At 36.1% G+C, this 18,022-nt stretch overlaps 1 protein-coding gene and 1 pseudogene across 1 annotated transcript; both read left to right on the top strand.

Moving 5' to 3' along the window:
* The first annotated feature begins 3,123 nt into the window (after positions 1–3,123).
* LOC135638740 (probable protein phosphatase 2C 66) lies at positions 3,124–9,369 on the top strand. The gene is made up of 5 exons (XM_065152068.1): positions 3,124–3,504; positions 6,318–6,704; positions 7,127–7,244; positions 7,647–7,870; positions 8,540–9,369. The coding sequence occupies exons 1-5, from the start codon at positions 3,193–3,195 to the stop codon at positions 9,068–9,070; spliced, it is 1,572 nt and encodes a 523-aa protein (XP_065008140.1). The 5' UTR covers positions 3,124–3,192; the 3' UTR covers positions 9,071–9,369.
* Positions 9,370–9,577: 208 nt separating this feature from the next.
* On the top strand, positions 9,578–14,755 carry LOC135638742 (pentatricopeptide repeat-containing protein At1g80150, mitochondrial-like; annotated as a pseudogene).
* The last annotated feature ends 3,267 nt before the right edge of the window (positions 14,756–18,022 follow it).

The raw sequence follows: 18,022 nt of genomic DNA on the forward strand, positions 1-18,022 counted from the left end.
TCTGCATGATCCCCTCAATTCTTATGAAGGTTTGGGCAATTGGAGATGGAGGACATCCATCCATCACCTACCAAACTGGAGAATATTAGTACCAAAATGAAGAATAATAGTAGGTTGAAAGATGAGAGGTTTTCTAGTAGCATTATATGGACAAGAACTAGAAACCAAGTTGGGCAGTATACATGATTGACATCCTTGTACATCATCACTACCCAACTGATGTGATACTTTGAAGCCAGAGGAGCATTCATTGACTATGATAGCTGACATAGCCATCAGTTCTACCCTGAAGAAACTCCATCTTGGTTTAAGCAACAGCTGCAGTGGATTGACAGACTCATCTGACAAATCTGGTGGGGGTTGGCAACAGCAACATTTACTCAAGCTGAGTTTTTCTTCTGATAAAGATCAAAGTGGGGTTCTCATGATATAAACTGTAGACTGGATTACCTCAACACTCCTTTATTAGTAGCAGTTTTCTTAAAAGATAAGAACAATTGAACTTTTTTCACATATGTTTTTCTTTAACGTATACACACATTACTGCAGTAAAAAGTTAATATCAATCCATATTTTCTTTCCTAAATCTCATTAGGTTAGAATATATACGACATAATTTACTAGGATAATTTTATGTCAATATCTTGACTATATCCATCTATCCTAATAAAAATAATAACTTACTTTAAAAATATGAAATTATTAATTAGACTCGGAGTATCATATCTCCATCAATCATAGTAGCGAAAGAGAAATATTTCATCATCAAATTAATAGCGGACTATTTAATCATCTATTAACCATTATTTGTGGTCCATCAAGAGGGTTGGGAGTATATGCCTCTTGTCCACAGCACATGCCTTCATATCTGTCCATTCAAAATAAATAATATTAATATCAATGTTAAAACTAGATTGGAACTCATGAGATCACAAGTAACCAAAGCTTGAAATGAGAATATGAAAGATCCTAGGCTTTCTTCCTTACATACTTCTTCTCAAATTGCTTTGGATTTTGTATATTTGCTTGAATAGCTAACATTCATTTCAGATTTCTTCCTTTTCTAATTCCTTGATGATGTTTCTTAATTGACTAATTAAACTATTCTTTTCCTGAAGAAGAAATATATTATCTACTTTTTACTATGATGATGAAGCTTGATCTAAAACATTTTTATTAACTTGGTTATATCATATTTTTAGAATATGTTAGATATAATTTTAAATCCTTATTCGATATATGAGTCAAATACATCATTACCATATCAATATATATTTTGGATTTCTTATATGTATTCGATTAAAACAATCATGTTATGTACGGTATATATATATATATATATACCATTAATTCACTATGTGTAATACTATATACCTTACTCGCAACTACAACTAATAACTATACACAAAATGGTTGTATTGAAATATATTGATTGACATTTATTGGTCCAAAAGATAATAGATTCGAATATATCATTTTATGGTAATCTATCAAAATCTTTACGAACTAAGTAAACTGATTGACGTACAATTTAATATTGATATAATATCATTCATAATGATATACTATTCTCTTTGTTCCTCTTTCAGTCTATAGTATGTAATAGTAAAATGTTAGATTATATAGTTCAATAACTTAAGATAATATATATTAAAAAGATTAATTAGATTCTAATTAAAGAAAATAACTAATAAAAAGAGAATATTAATCTTAGGATATTATTTTGATGAGAATTAACTCCCTCTAGTCTTATATTTAGAGGGCCTTCTTGTATTTTAATCAATGATTATAAATATCACTAATTATAGTGATTATATGTCAAGTAGAAAGGGGATGAGAACGATATAGTTTCCTAAGTAACTAAGATGACTTCATATATTATGATATAATTTAATAATATTATGAGATCTTAATTCTAACTAAAGATTTATCGTATAAAAGTTTTTCTAACATAATAATATACCATAGATTGATACATCGGTACCAATTCATACGTATCAATCGTATTAAAAATCGATACTTATGGTCGACGATCCTTGATTTAAATATTATATTAAACATATATAACATTTTTGGTGAGTGGATGATAGTAGAGGTCAAATGACCTTACTCCAATCACACTAACTGATGCCAAATCAAAATATCTTAAAATGTAGTCAAAATAACACTAATCAATCAAGATAAAGTATAGGGAAGTCTATCGATACACGCACACGCACGAATTGTAGCCACACACCTTCTTCCACAAAGAAAACATCACCATCCATCACTCCAATTACAAGTCCAATTCATGTAAAGAAGTAGGGACAGCTCATGTTTGTGATTGTGCATGATTTGAATGATCCTATGCTCTATTATCATTATCAAGAACAACTATTCACCCACAGCTGTCTCAAGAAATATAAAATGATGAGTTATGATTAATAATAATAATAAAATATTAAATAAATTATGAGCATATAGTCTTTCATAACCCCCAATTAGAATCACCAAATGATTCATGGATTCCAAATCAAATCGAAACTGAATTTAGATTTTTTTTTATTTTTTTTATTTTAAATTATTTTTAATAAAAATAAAAAAAATAACTATTCAATTTTGATTTTAGAATCGACATATATACGATATCTATCGATTCAGATATATCTTTTAATCACTAGATTAAAGTATTCACACATCTCATTTATCTAATCTCACATCCGAGTAAGTCAAATCTGTAAAGCATTATATAATTATTCATTAAATGAGGATTTGAACTGAAGGAGGAGTAAATCTTTGTTTCATGCATGGATATTTGAATCCCAAATTTAAGATAAAAAGTGAGTCAAATACATCCAATCATACTGATCTTTTAGACATAAATATTTTGGGTATCATTTTCGTCGGAAAAATATTTTTATTTATTTATTTTAAAGTATATTTATGTTGACAATTATCCATTCGAGAATATTCTTCATATTAATATTTCTGTAAATTAATTTCCTGTTGAAGATTTAATTTGTGCAAAAAAAGGAAACGCACATAAAAAAAATAGGAAAATAAATTAATGCATAAAAAAATATTATTTTCCAAGTCATATATAAAGATACCAACTCAGCTGCCCCCCTTCGCTCCCTCCCTCCCTCCCTCTCTCGAGCTCTCTGGAACCTGCGCGAGCTCGACCGCAGCCGTTCGATCAGTGGGAGCTTTCAAATGGGTTCCTGCATGTCGTGCTCCCAGACGGCGGCGAAGGAGCCCGCCGGCGCCTCCTCGTCCCGCTCCTGGTCTGGCTCCCAGAGATGGAAGGCGAGGAACAAGCTACAAGAGCAGGAGGGGGCGAAGGGCGAAGGAGGAGGAGGGGGAGGACGGTGGCCAGCGGCCGTCTCGGTCTTTGGCGACGTAAGGGAGGACGAGCTCCACCGGTTGCCCGATCGGTTGTTCTTGAATGGCGCCACCGAGGCTGCGTGCCTCTACACTCAGCAGGGGAAGAAGGGGACCAACCAGGACGCCATGATCGTTTGGGAGGTACCGGGTTTTAACCCTATGCATGTAGTCAAAAACTTTTCCCCCCTCCTTTTTGCTCTTGGTTTGTGGGGTTTGACGGCAAAAGCTTGGATTCTTGTGGGTAATGGATTTTGGGTTAATGAGTCACTCTTTCTTTTAAGTCATGCATGCATTTGGACTCTCCTATTCGCCCTAATCCAGATTTTTTATATGGTTAATAGTGTTCTTTTTAAGGTTCTATTTTCTTCGCTGTGAAATGAGATTAGAAGGATTCTCTCAAATGATTTGAAATTAGCACAGTAGACAGAGAAAAGGGGGACGTGAGAAAGAAAGGCTACAGAGGAAAGAGGAGGGGGGGAGGAAAAGGACAAGGAAACAAAGTGTAGCATTAACTTCTCTTGATTAAAAAAATATTTTTTTGATTAAAATTTCAATCCATTTTTCTGTGTGATTAATTTTCTGGAAAATTTTTATGCCCTTCTTTTGACTTGAATATGCCTTAATATTAACTCATCAGTGGAAGTTCACTAGTTGTTGGTGGTTTCCAATTGGGGCTTGTTTAATGCATGTACCATGGTCAGTAGTGTTGTATGCTAAATTTGTTTGTAATAATTACTAAGTGTCCTTTCCCCGTAACATGTTCTTCACCGGTAAAATACTAAACATACAAAATAATTCACTGGTACAAGTAAGTTAGAAAAGTTCAAAAGATCCCAGCATTACCACAACTTACATATCTAGCTAGCACTGTTCAACTTGTAGCTATGGTTTATGCGTCGTAATATTCCCATGCCTATATGATCAAATCTATTTTTGGTTTGTTTTATGTGGATGTTTGAAGGATCATTTTAGGTTCAATTGGTTGGCATTTAGTACACTCATGTTCCTGCTACAATAGGTTCATTACTAACAAAATTTACTTATCAGCTGCATTCGCTAGATTAAGCTCTTCTAGGGAATTATAGACACAACTGCATTTTGTATTTCTGTCACTATATTCTAGCAATTCCATTAAATTTGTCATACAGATATGTCCCATTTATGGTTTTCCTTTGGAAACAAACAGATCTGTAGCCCTAGACAGTTTTAACACATCAAGATTCTGTTGTTATATACCTAAACAAAACCAATAAGGCAGCATATCCCTGTATCTGTAGTGTAATCTGAACACATGCAAACACTTCTAACAGCTCACCTCTTGAATGGTGATATATATGCATAGTATACATCTTGATTTGTATTTTATGTTCAATTGATATTCACTAAATATTGACTGCGATGGAAAGTTCGAAACTCTGTATACTCTTACAATGGAAAACATAGTGACGGGTGCTCATAAATCATGCAGGTACCTTCTTTTGTGTGGGGAAAAGAAATTTTACTTGGCAAAAGTTTTTTTCATGTAATAACAGAAGTACACACGAAACTGAAGGAGAGGATTTATGGATCAAAACAAGGAAATAACCATTAACTAGTCCAGTATGTGCATCAATGTTTGTAAAGTGACATGTATATGAAAGCATCAATTTGATTCACGGAGAAAGCAGATAGTTTTATCACAAATTTCTAAGTAGGAAGCTCAAGTGATCATTAAAAACAACTGTCATATGTGGAAGTTCATTGTTCTGTTTCTTTTCTCCATGCCTTTTCTGTTCTCCTTTTTCTTTCTCAAAAGTTCTTTGCTACTTTTGTAGAAGAACTTCATCATGTGGAGAAGAGTTGTCATAACAGAATTTATTCAGTGGCATTGCCTTTTCTTTTCTTTTTCCTTCTGAGTGGGTGAATTGGTCCCAGTTGATTGCTTCCTGTCAAACATATCAAGTCACATGAATTATAGGTTACCGATCATGTCATTGATACGATGCTTCTGACAAAAGGCTGAATCCGACAAGTTGCTTCTTTGTGTTGATTCCAGCCATGCTCATGTTTTGAGCATGAACATGTGACAAGGAAATGCTATCGGTATGCTGTCAACTGAATGGGCCACAACTTTGCCTTTTCTCACAGGATCTAGCATTCGATTGAGAAATTCACCAATATTGTGTTGACAATTCCACTGAAGTCTTATATAATGGAATTCATGTTATGATCTTAAATGGTTTACCATTGATGATGGAACCTTACATTAATCTTATGTCTCATGTAACTAGTAAATCCCTTGCTTTTTATTGATGTTTTCTCTCTTATTTGCAAACCATTTTCATTTGTACAACTCTTCTAGTGTTATGTTGAAGCAGTATCAATTCAATTTTTTATCCTTCTGTAGAGCTTATTTAAATTCACTAAATGAATGAAATCAAATCAACTATCCATTAGTTTTTCTCTTTTATGTTAGCTATATATTCCAAGACCATCAAGTTCATTTGTAACGTAGTGTAGGTTTCTTCAAGTGTAGATTGTTAATATTTACACAACCTTTTGAATTCACAGTGCATCAGCTGTAACATATAGAGAGGTGCTTTAGCTAACCATTAAATAGGATAATTTTTTTTGCTTCATGGACCCCTTATAATCCTCTAGCAACTCTTTCACTCATAATTTTTCAGTCAATCATGTCTAATTAATGGAAAGAACCATCTGTTGCCTTCAATTGTTTCCTTTAGTTTCCCAAAATTTTAGTTAAGATATAACTAATATGTTCTCTGGACTAGGATCATAATTCCAAACAGGTTATTGACTTCTATTTAATCTCGTGAGTTTCCTGATATGAATCTTTTAAAAGCTTCCAGTCTATACGCATTCATTTGTATTCATAATTGTTTCTTTTTTTTATAATAACTACATTATCAAACTCTTTTTGACTAAAATTCCAATGACATTATTTTTTAATGTAGAATTTTATGCTGAGAAGTGACACAATCTTCTGTGGAGTGTTTGACGGTCATGGTCCATTTGGTCATATGGTTTCCAAGAAAGTCAGAGATTCTCTTCCTCTCAAGCTATCCGATCAATGGAGAGCTAATTTTAATGGCAACAAGGGCCCTCCTCAATTTAATAGCATGTCTGGAGGGACGGATTCTGTAGAAACAACATCAATTACCATTGACGATGAGTTCAGTGATTCCTTAGATGTCGATGAGAATGAAACACTACCTGCGATGTATCTTCCACTTAAGAAGTCTATTCTGAAGGCCTTTAAAATAGTGGATAAAGAATTGAAGTTCAACCCTACAATTGATTGTTTCTGTAGTGGAACTACAGCTGTTACTGTTGTAAAACAGGTAATGAGCTCCAAAACATTTTTTGTCTTCTAAATAATTCGCTGCTCCTGAGTTGAACTTCGTTGGAACAATTGTTCCAAACTCTCTTTATGGTTCTAATATTCCAAACCAAACCAGCTCCACATGGATAAGTTCCAAATACCTCCAAGTTCTAGAACATTCATTTGCCTCCAATAAATTTTGCCTGCTGTTACTGTTGTAAAACAGGTAATGAGCTCCAAAACATTTTTTGTCTTCTAAATAATTCGCTGCTCCTGAGTTGAACTTCGTTGGAACAATTGTTCCAAACTCTCTTTATGGTTCTAATATTCCAAACCAAACCAGCTCCACATGGATAAGTTCCAAATACCTCCAAGTTCTAGAACATTCATTTGCCTCCAATAAATTTTGCCTGCTGTCTTAGTTTATCTACAATTCTGCAGGGGCGGGATCTTGTAATAGGGAACCTTGGGGACTCAAGAGCAGTAATCGGCACACGGGACAAGCACAATAATTTGATTGCAGTAGAGTTGACTGTGGACCTGAAGCCCAATCTTCCAAGTATGATACATTTTTCTTTGTGAATCTAATAAAGCATGTTTTTGGAGGCAGTAGAACTTGCTAGAAGATATTCAGACCTTCTGTTCCCCAACTCATTTTTTGGTAACTTTTATTTTGCTTATGTCCTACAGGCAACATACCTTTTTCTTTTCCTGATGTCATGTATGTCTGTCATCAAGCAAATTTAACTATTTTAAAGTCTGATAGAAAAGCTATTTCCATGACTCAAACCTAAATAGAATAGCTATTTAGGTTTGCAAAGGAGTATCTTTCTCTGACTTCAAAACACACCCTGTCATTATCGTAAATGAAGTGATCACTATATATTCTCATTATTGAGAACTTTTACTTGTGCAGTCTTTATTGTCTATGTGCTACTTAATCTTCAATGTGTTGTTTTAGGAGAAGCAGCCAGAATCCAGCAATGCAAAGGAAGAGTTTTTGCCCTGCAGGATGAACCAGAAGTTGCCCGAGTATGGTTACCAAACAGTGACTCTCCTGGCTTGGCCATGGCCAGAGCTTTTGGGGACTTCTGCCTCAAAGATTATGGTTTGATATCTGTTCCAGATATCTCATATCGTCATCTCACTGACAAAGATGAATTTATCATTCTGGCTACTGATGGGGTATGCTCCACTTATATAACATTAGTCATTGTGAATACTGTTGCAGAAAATAAATCATTTGCTGATATAATAACTTTAACCTTCTAATTTCATGGTTTAATTTCTTAGTAGACCAGCTGAAAGTACTTTTGTTTTCATGTGACTACATCGTGCAAATATCTTAAGCTTATGTGGCGAATTCAAATTCTTTCCATCAGTACTGTGCCTTTCAGAGTTGTGTTCACAAGCATCCTCTTTGACTATTGTAGCTGTTTCCAACTCTTGTTTCCTTATCGAGCCCGTCAACTAAAGTATTCAACCTGTAACATTATCTCGTTGTAGATCAATCAGTTATTTTTTCTTCAGTCTCTTCCCTTTTCTTTGTCTGTCTTATTCTCTATTTATCTTCCTGAAATGATTATGAGTTCCTAACCTTTGCTTCTAGCATCTTGCCCTTGTTGCTGATCTATTGAGAGAGGCATAAATTTTTCTGTGGATTGTCTTTTTAGAAATTGTTAGATGATTCCATATGATATTTAATCCTCTTAAGGATATAAATTATTTCATCTGGTACTTAATTTTCCATCGTTCATGGAGTTACCACAAACTATGACATAAATATGTGTTTGTTATAGAATGTCCAGCATGACAACTTTCAGAATTTTTGTAGTAACTGTGCACTTTTCATAGGTTTGGGATGTTCTTTCAAACAAGGAAGCTGTTGATATTATTGCATCAGCACCAACCCGTGGAACTGCTGCCAGAGCTCTTGTTGATTGTGCGGTTCGAGCTTGGCGATTAAAATTTCCTACCTCAAAAATTGATGACTGTGCTGTTGTCTGTCTATACTTGGATAACTCATCATCATCTGACCAATCTCAGACAGTCCACTCCAAGAAGTCGCCTATTCAGTCAGCAGTATCAACAGCAGTAGTAATAGATGATTCAATTGCGGGTGGAGCTCAAGTTCGTGCTTCCCCATTGGAATGCTCGCACACTCTTCTTGATGCTAATGAGATTGTTCCAGTGTCTGAGGTATCCAGGGTGCCAAGGGTGGCAGAAAGATCCCAGTCTAGTAAGAGTCTTGCTGATTGTATATCTGCGACAGAGGATGAGGAATGGTCTGCCCTAGAAGGTGTTACACGAGTCAACTCCTTACTTAATCTTCCGAGGTTTTTGTCTGGTGACAAAGGGTCGACAAGTCGGAAGAAATGGTTTTGAGGATGATCTTGAACATGAAAATTTGGAACATGCTATTTTGGCCGTTCTTTCCATTAACTAGTATCACAAAAGGAAGATGAGGCCAAGTAATTGGAGTTTCTGTTCAAAATCATGATGCTACATGTACTATTGTTCATTGGAGAATCATACTTCACAGGTTTCATTACTTGTGTAAATAGGTTTTGTTCCTTTTTAGGTGTGAGGAAGCTTGTGAAATATGCATCCAATGTTCATGAAACACAAATTGTACAATGTTGATTCCTTCTTTTGCCAAACAGAAAAATTCTCCCATTCTACTATTTGCCTTGGGGTTGTATTGCTTGGTTGCTTCTCCTCTCTCCCCATGTTGTTTTTGGACATCAGAAGTTTGATCCAAGTTCTTGTTCCTCGTACTGCTCCAGGATTCTCTTAGAAAGGTGGAAAACCATGTCAGCTTCTTCTCAAGTGCCATCAAACAAAGTTGGTATGTGCTCCTCCGTAGACAGATGTGTATCAACTGTGATCTCTCGCTCTTCAATTTGCGCCATATTACTAAGTGCGATCGACGTGAAACCTCGGCCTTGGCATGAGGTTTTGACATGTGATGGTCAGATCCAATGTAGAGAATAGCGCCCTGCGGCCAACAATTAATCGGATTTGACCTGCTTTATGATCTTAATCGGATTTGACCTGCTTTGATGCAATCTAGTTAGCCCCAGATTTCGTGTTGGGTTTGATCGACACGAGTCGAGGTCAACGCGACGTGAAGCAGTACGGCCACCCGACACGACTCGATCTATTGCGATACGGCGGGCCCATAAAATCCTGTTGAGGAACCCTAATTCTGCTTGTATAAAGTTCCCGGCTTTTCTCTTATTTTTTTGACTTTTCCGTTTCTTTCTGACCACTATTTTTGCGTCCTAATGATTTCTCGTCGATCATATTTGTCCGATCGATCGAGGGAGGTCAAAAGGTTCGGGTTTTCTTGTGACTACGGGGTCGATCAATGCGACATAGTCGGTTTTTGAGTTCTGCCCGCAATCTGTTTGTTGTTTTGTTCTCCCGTCGAAAGCCGTGATTTGTTGCAATAAGATTTGGGGTATTCTTCTTGTGGATAGGATCATATCATGCTCTCTTCGCATACCGTTCGTCGAGTCTGTGCTGCTATTGATGCCTTCGATGTGACTTGTGTGGCTGCCACTATCACAAAATCAAGAACAAAATCAGATCTTTCAGCCGTTCCTAACGAGTGTGACACTCCTGAAAACTTCCCCACCATTGCTGCTTGCAAAGCTGCGAGTTTGACTAAGGATTCGAGACTGAAGCCTCAAGCAGAGCCAGAGGCGTCCTTGACCAACACGTGTTTGAAACCTAAACCCATCGGCGAATCTGCACTCGTGAGGATTAAAGCAGAGAAAGATGCAGAGAAGCTCTTCCATCTGTTCAAATCCAATGCTCACAAACGGCCTTGTAGTCGAAAACAGCTTCGCCTTTGAGGACACAGTATCCCGACTTGCTGGAGCCGGCCGCTTTGACCTCATCGAACGTCTCCTTGAACACCAGAAGACACTTCCCCAGGGATTCATCGTTCGAATCATAATGCTATATGGGAAAGCCAGGATGTCGGATCATGCCCTGAAGACGTTCCATCAAATGCATCTCTTTGGGTGTCCTCCAACTGTCAAATCATTCACTTGAGGTCTTTTTCTCAAACCTGCAGATTTGATGAGGTCCAAGTTGTTTTTCTGACGAGTGTGTGAAGAAGTATGGAATTGTGCTGGATGAGATTTCATATGATATCATCATCAAAATAATGTGTGAAAAAATTGGTACTTCAGATTCTGCTTGCTTGGCCATGGTGGGGATGGAGAAGGCTGGGCTTAAACCAGATGTTGTTACCTACACTACTCATGCGTGCATCCTATAAGCATGGACGATGTGAGATTGATGATGGGTTGTGGAATATTATGGCGCTTAAGGGTTGTTTGCCAAATTTTGCCACGTTTAATGTCAGAATCCAGTTTTTGATTAACCGAAGGAGGGCTTGGCAGGCCAATGACCTGATACACTTAATGTGTAAAGCTGGTGTACAGCCAGATGCAATTGCATATAACCTGATAATTAAAGGTTTTTGTATGATGAGTGATCTCAAGATGGCCAAGAGGATTTTCTATGCTATGCATGGAAGGGGTTGCGAGCCAAACGGTAAAATTTATCAAACTATGGTTCATTATCTCTGTAAAGGATGGGAATCTGGTTTGCCATTTAGGTTGTGCAAGGATAGCATGGAAAGGAATTGGTTTTCGAATGTTGACACCACTAGTAAGTTGCCAAAAGGCCTTATGACCATTTCAAAGGACCAAAATGCTAGGGAAATTATAAAGTTGGTTGAAGCAAGAAAACCCTCATATACAATCGATGAGATCAAACCATTTCAAAGCATAATCTCTCATGGTAGGAAATGATAGAACAAATGAAGTCTTGGAACAATTTCGGTTGTACCTTTTGGTTTGAAAACAATGATTTTGTTCATTATATTTTATTTATTTGATAAACCACTGGAAAGCACTAATTGTTCTGAATTAGCTGCTGAGGCTCTGGCTCTTGCATGTCAGAGTCAGAATTATCAGATCGAAAGAAGCCCAGGCAACTGGATTTTGGGCTACCTCTAGTCATGGGGAACCTTCTCATAAGTTATTTCAAGAGGTTATATGCTAGTATGTTTCCTCTGAACTATCTTTATTTGGTATAACATGTTAAATAAGTATATGTTCCTTGTTGCTACTTTAATTATCCAACTGATAACTTTTACACTGTTGTTTGTTGTGTAAATTTTTGAATTTGTTATAAATGGCTTCTCATAATATTTGAAGATCTGAAACATATAATAAGGTCAGAAACCTAGGGGCAATTAGGGAATGGGTAAACTTCATTTACGTATCCACTGTTTTTCTGGTTGCTATCATTAACTTTCATCCATATCAGTTTGAGTCTGTGAACAAGGCAGATGACTTCACCTACTCTATATATGCCTCGAATTATGAGTGATCATGATGATGGTTCGTTTGTGAGGATCTACTATTTTGATATTTCAATTTAACTTTCTCATTGCAAAAGATTGATAGTGGAGCTCGGCTTCTGAAATGACTGGAATGGAGGTGTGGCCTAACACAAGACATGACAAATATGTCTCAGCAAGATTTCAGAGTTCTCTTTGTAAAAGAATGATTTAAATCAGAACATCTTATTTTAGAACCACTTCGGCCAGTACAGCTACCAATGTGAAGATTTGAAAGCAAAAAAGCAAGTTCTAAGCTTCTTCTGTTGACTAGTTTTCATCAAAATATTGAAGAAAGTCTCCCTACATGTAGTTAAATGCTATAGAAATAATGTAGAATCTCATTCTGTGAAGCAATGTAGGAAAAAGTCATTTTAACTTGATGATTTTGTGTTGATGTGTTTTTATCATTGCTTTTTGTTTGTTGAATATGTCATCTGGCTCTTAAAAGGTGACAATTGTGGAAGCTCTCGAGTTGTTACTTTCTTTTCCAATTCTGCATGTTCGATATCATTTGAGTTGGGAATATTGTTTTTAGTTTATTGAGCTAAGGTAATCTATTCACTAAAGGTGAATTTGACTTGAAACATAAAATAAAAAAAATGTGTAAGAGATAGCCTAACTTTGATAATACAAATATGTTGTTGCAGTAAATAATTGTTACATATATTACATGCAAAAAGACCTATGATTTATCAGTTTGGAGCTTTAAACATAGCGATGACCAAAATTTATTCTTTAATTGTCTTTTTAGTGAAGTGTTCAGTAATATAAGGACTAAGGTTTGCTGTACCGATACATACCGCTTGGTATGGGTGGTACGTACTGGTCCAATAGGAAATCGGTACGTAAACCGCCCTCTACCGGGTGGTACCGATCACTTGATCCCGTATTGGGTATTACGGGGTTTGTATCAGGCAGTAATGGTCAAAATCCGATCGTTATCGACCTGTACCAATTGGTATGCTCGGATTTTGATTGTTATACCAGGCAGTAACGATTGAAATCGGATCGTTCGATCATTACCAACCTGTACTGGTCGGATTTCGATCGTTATCGATCAAGGGCTAAGATTGCCCTATTTCAAACGGTTAATTTGATCGTTTGAGGCTTAGAAAAGGGTTTTTAAACCCTTTTCTCTCCCCTCTTTCAACTCATTTCAGTCTTTCAAATCCTTTTCTCTCCTCTCTTTCAACTCATTTCAGTCTTTCAATCTCTTAAGCTCTCTCAAACATTTTTTCACTCACATCTCTTATTCTAATATTTTCAATCTCTTAAACTCAACAAAACTATGATTTGTAGATTGGATCAAACTTAGAAGACTAATTCGGGAGGATCAAGGGAAAGAACACTCTAATCAAGAGATATGTATTCTCTTTTTAGATTTTTATTGATTTATGAAATGATTAAGCTTATTCTATGTGATGTATAATCTAATGTCTAATATGTTGTTTGATATGTTTTTGATGGTAAAATAATATTAATTAGGGAGTAATTAAGATCTTTAATGTTGTAATTAATATGCTTAATATTAATTTTTTCAAAATTAGATACTTAATAGGTCAAATATTTATATTTCATATATATTAATGATTGGATCACATGTTTGTGATGCTATAATAGGTTTAATTAGGTTTTAATTAAGTTTTTTTTTAATATTATGATTAGTAATTTTAATGATGATTTAATCAAGATTTAATCGATATTAGGTTAATTTATATATTTTTTGCTAAAATATAATAAATTTATATTTATTTCTAACTTAAAACCCTAATTTATCTTCTTTTTTTTTTTTAATTTTTCAGTTATTTTTGAAGGTTTTTTTGATGATTTTGGGTGTACCATCAGTATGCCTCAATATGTACTATATTAAGCAAGGCTCGGTACATCGGTATAGACTAAAATTATAATCTTTGATAAGGACTTACAAAAAAAAACTTTTTTTAAATAGAGAATCCATGAATGTTCCATATCCCGTGATATCTCCCTTCTTTTTTATTGCGTCTCTATTCCTTTTAAGAGATCAAGGACTGCTCTTTGTTTCTTCTCTTCTTTCTTTTTATATTTTCCTCCGTCTTGCGTGTCAGTGAACATCAGCCATTGCAACAGTGGCAGCAAATGAAAAATGTTGCAACTCAAACAAATGATAACAAAACAATAGTGGAATATGCAAGAGTGCCTGGGAGTTGGAGTCACTGGGATTACATCTGAGGCCCTTGTAATTATCATAGTCTCCTTCCGCTCTTGCTTCAATCTCACTGATGTATAAGTCATTGGTTCATTCTAATTGTTAGATTGAAACTGTAATATGTGGTCTGGATATGAAAAATACTTCTTCTATTATGCTATTACCATGTTTTAGTTTCTCTTGTTAATTTTAGTTTCTCTGGATATAAAAGCTTTTTGTCCCTCTTATGTGCATCTCTAACGACCATTGGTTTTCCTAGTACATGAACAAGGAAAGGGATACGGCTGCAGCGGGCTACATGTTGAGATTTTTGGATGGATGGTATGCGTGTTGTGTTATGCATGGTTTACTTGGTTCGATGCAAAACCTCCAATGCTGGTGCCAGAAAATGATGCTCAGCTGCTTGAGGAAGAACCGGTAACATCATGATCTGGAATCTTAAGATGACACATTACCAAAAGGAATAGTGGGTACATTCATGTGGATGGCATCTTGATTGTTGTGTCTTTCTCAAGTCACAGAGAAAAGTAGCAGAAGTTTACAGTTCCAAAATAGAAAGATATCTTTAGAGAGGAACAGAAAGTAAGTATGGACATACACTTGTTCCTTTCGCATTATTGTCAACTTCAAAATTGACCCAGCAATCAGAGAGAGGTGATTGAGTAATAAGCTAGAGATGAAACCGGCTGTAGCTTTGTCAGCTTTCCTGATGGAGGCAACCATGCATTGAATGCGATGAATAACATGAGTGCTGATGTTTAATCAAGTATAACACCATGTTTTAGCAACATTTTCTAAGTGATCTTTTAGTATAGCTTGCTGAACTTTATTCTCTTTTAAGAGTTTTATTTGGCCACCTATTAATTAAATTCAAGGAAAAGTTAGAATTCTCGGGTTGAGGCTCAAAGTCAGTGGCAAAGAAATTATAGAAAGCAACTACTACTTTAGCTTCGCCAAATCTTATCACTTCATGTTCTGCCACATTATTCTTGGAATGATGCTTTAGTTCATAATTCTGGTCCAGTTGATCTGATGCGCTAATTTGCATCACTGCAAGCAGCTCAACACAGTTCTCAGCAGCTCCTCCACAAACTTGCTAGCCTTCTTTATTCAACAAGCATCTTTATGAACAAATCCTGAATTGGAGGGTGGAGCCGGGGATGGAAAAAGGTAGAGCTTGCACTTTTGAAGTTGCTTTTGTAGAATTTAGTGGAATGCAATATGTTGCTATATTTTTATTGTGTCAATCCATTTTTTGCATTCAATTTCATTGTCCCAGGTAACAGTTTACATATTTCAACTGATTATAGTTGTGTTATGGGTACTGAAACATTGCATCAAAATGAGTAGTATTCATTCACCAGATTTACTTGAACTAAGTTTGCCAACTGGTTTCAGTTTTCATTTTTAGAATTGAACAAGGGTCTGCATGAGAAGATTTATTTGTGTTAGCTGCACCGAACAATTGGTTGTTCTTTATGTGGATGCTTGACTATTAATTAAGGAGCCTAAAATGCATAACTGGTTGTTCTTCCTCAAGTAGAGGTAATCTTCACTTTGTTTGTTTGGGGGGAAAGGATACAAGACAATTTTCTCAATCCAATTGGTGTGTGCAATTCTTGGAGGGTATAAACCGTCTCATCAGAGTTAATAGCATATTAAAACATGTGAAGGTTACAAGTCGTGTATCAGGAGGTTGCAATGTCAAAACTCACCTAACAAAGCAAGATAACGATGGGCATGCTATATGAAATTGATTGGACTTGCACTATTTCGATTGCGAAAGTCAATCATAAGAGCAGCTAGTTTCATATTGTGGCCTCACACAGTGGTGATGCTGAAGCAGCTCTAAAAGCTTGTCTTTTTTGTTAGGTTACTCGGATTCTCTTGCTCTTCATAAAGGAGATTGAAGGTGACCACTGCTCAGAGAAGAGACATTGGGACTCAAATATATCTAACATCAAAGGTAATATATTCCTCTTGTCATCCTACTTGGCTCTATTTATACTGGTTTGTCCTGAATATTATTTACTAGCAAACATCAATATGATCTCTTTACATACAGTGCATCTTCCTTCACATCTTCTTTTGCTTTCCTTCGGTCTTTAGTTAATACATTGATGGACCTTGTCACGAGGGATCTTCCTTCACATCTTCTTTTGCTTTCCTTCGGTCTTTAGTTAATACATTGATGGATCTTGTCATGAGGGAAAGAGAACCAACTTTATGTTACCAATGACATTATGTTAGCTTTACTTAGCTGCTTCTCCTGGACTGGACTTTCATCTGAAACCTAAGTAGCAGCACACCAAATCTAGTTTCTTTCACTTTCTTTTTCTTGACTCTAATGTTAGCACAGCATAGATATGTGCTGTCCTGTTTGTCTTGGGCATGTCTTGAATCTAAACACTTGGGTAAAAACTAGATCGAAATATCTTGATCCATGAATGCTTCTACATCCCACAAGGCAAACAAAATCTTCTCAGCATAAACTGCTTAGATTCTTCTCTAAGGTTCCAATGAAGACCTGCTTTTGTTTGTTCATTTCAAATGACAAATCAGCACAAGAAAATTGCCAGAAGCACCATTTCTTCAAAGAAAGAGACATCCATGAGGGTTGTCTTCACCGACATTATTGGACTGGAATCTTTTGGAATCAAGTGTACATGACAACTAATTCTTGTGAGAGTCAATGGTAGTGCAGAAGTATTTTTTTTACAATTGAGTTGAGTCCTTTAGCTGAATAACCCAAATCTTAGTTAAATCGTCGGTTGTATGAATTCGATAGTGATGTCTCACCAACTGATGGCAACAAAATCATCTAAACCAATGCTCCTTTCCAGTTTGTGATCCTCATGCATCTTCCTCCCCTATCTCAGGAACAATTACTTTGCATTGGTAAGCTGCTGCATGCATGGATCAGCTATGTTTTCTTTTCTTGATTGTTATCATCTAGCTTTCAATCCACACAACGTCTACCTTGCCATTAGTCTCTTAGTACCATGGTTAAGTTACAAATTATAGTGATCGATAGCTAAGTGGTACTTGAAGATTCACATTTTACACTGTCAAAGAGTACTGTTCTTGCCAATAATTCAGTCATAGACAAAAGTCATTTGAGATTTGCTGAATGCAAAATCTACACAAAGAGGATTTGTTTTGTCACTCCAGATTCAGATAGTTGTGCCCCAGCTAATCCCAAACATGTCTCGTGGGGTGCTGCTTCACTTCATGTATCACAGACCTACCTGTCTCATGCAACACATCTGCTCCTTCACCTGCCTTAAGTTACTTGTATTACTATGTCATGCAATCAGCAATGCATGTCTTGATACATGGCATAGAAATTTTATTTCCAGTTTGAAGAATGCTCAAGTCACCTGAGCATCTCCAGAAAACTTCTCATTCCAGAGTCCAATCATGGTTGCAAAATTGGATCTATCTTGGAACTTGAGATGAGTGGTTTTTTCTTAATGGAGTGTGGACAGTGGCCACTTCAATGTGGTAGTATTTAGATGGATGCATTTAATTGTTTGATAAGTTTGAGTGTCGAAGTAGGTGAATTCATTGATCACTCTTCCTTCCGTGTGTAATTTTCTGGTGAAGAAGCCAAGTGTCTTGTGGGCTCTCAAAAGATTCTTCCTTTTCCTTCTTCGTGGGTCTCTCTCTCTCTCTCTCTCTCTCTCGTTTCCTTTCTACCTCCATCCTTCATACTCTGTGAGAAGTT

Source organism: Musa acuminata, chromosome BXJ3-5 (genome assembly GCF_036884655.1).
Source record: "Musa acuminata AAA Group cultivar baxijiao chromosome BXJ3-5, Cavendish_Baxijiao_AAA, whole genome shotgun sequence".
NCBI lineage: Eukaryota > Viridiplantae > Streptophyta > Magnoliopsida > Zingiberales > Musaceae > Musa > Musa acuminata.

What these genes read in the sequence shown, in the direction of transcription:
- LOC135638740 (XM_065152068.1), top strand. Translation starts at nt 3,193, where the DNA reads ATGGGTTCCTGCATGTCGTGCTCCCAGACGGCGGCGAAGGAGCCCGCC. An exon ending in CCTGAAGCCCAATCTTCCAA is followed by an intron (nt 7,245 to 7,646) that starts GTATGATACATT and finishes GTGTTGTTTTAG; the next exon opens with GAGAAGCAGCCAGAATCCAG. An exon ending in TCATTCTGGCTACTGATGGG is followed by an intron (nt 7,871 to 8,539) that starts GTATGCTCCACT and finishes CACTTTTCATAG; the next exon opens with GTTTGGGATGTTCTTTCAAA.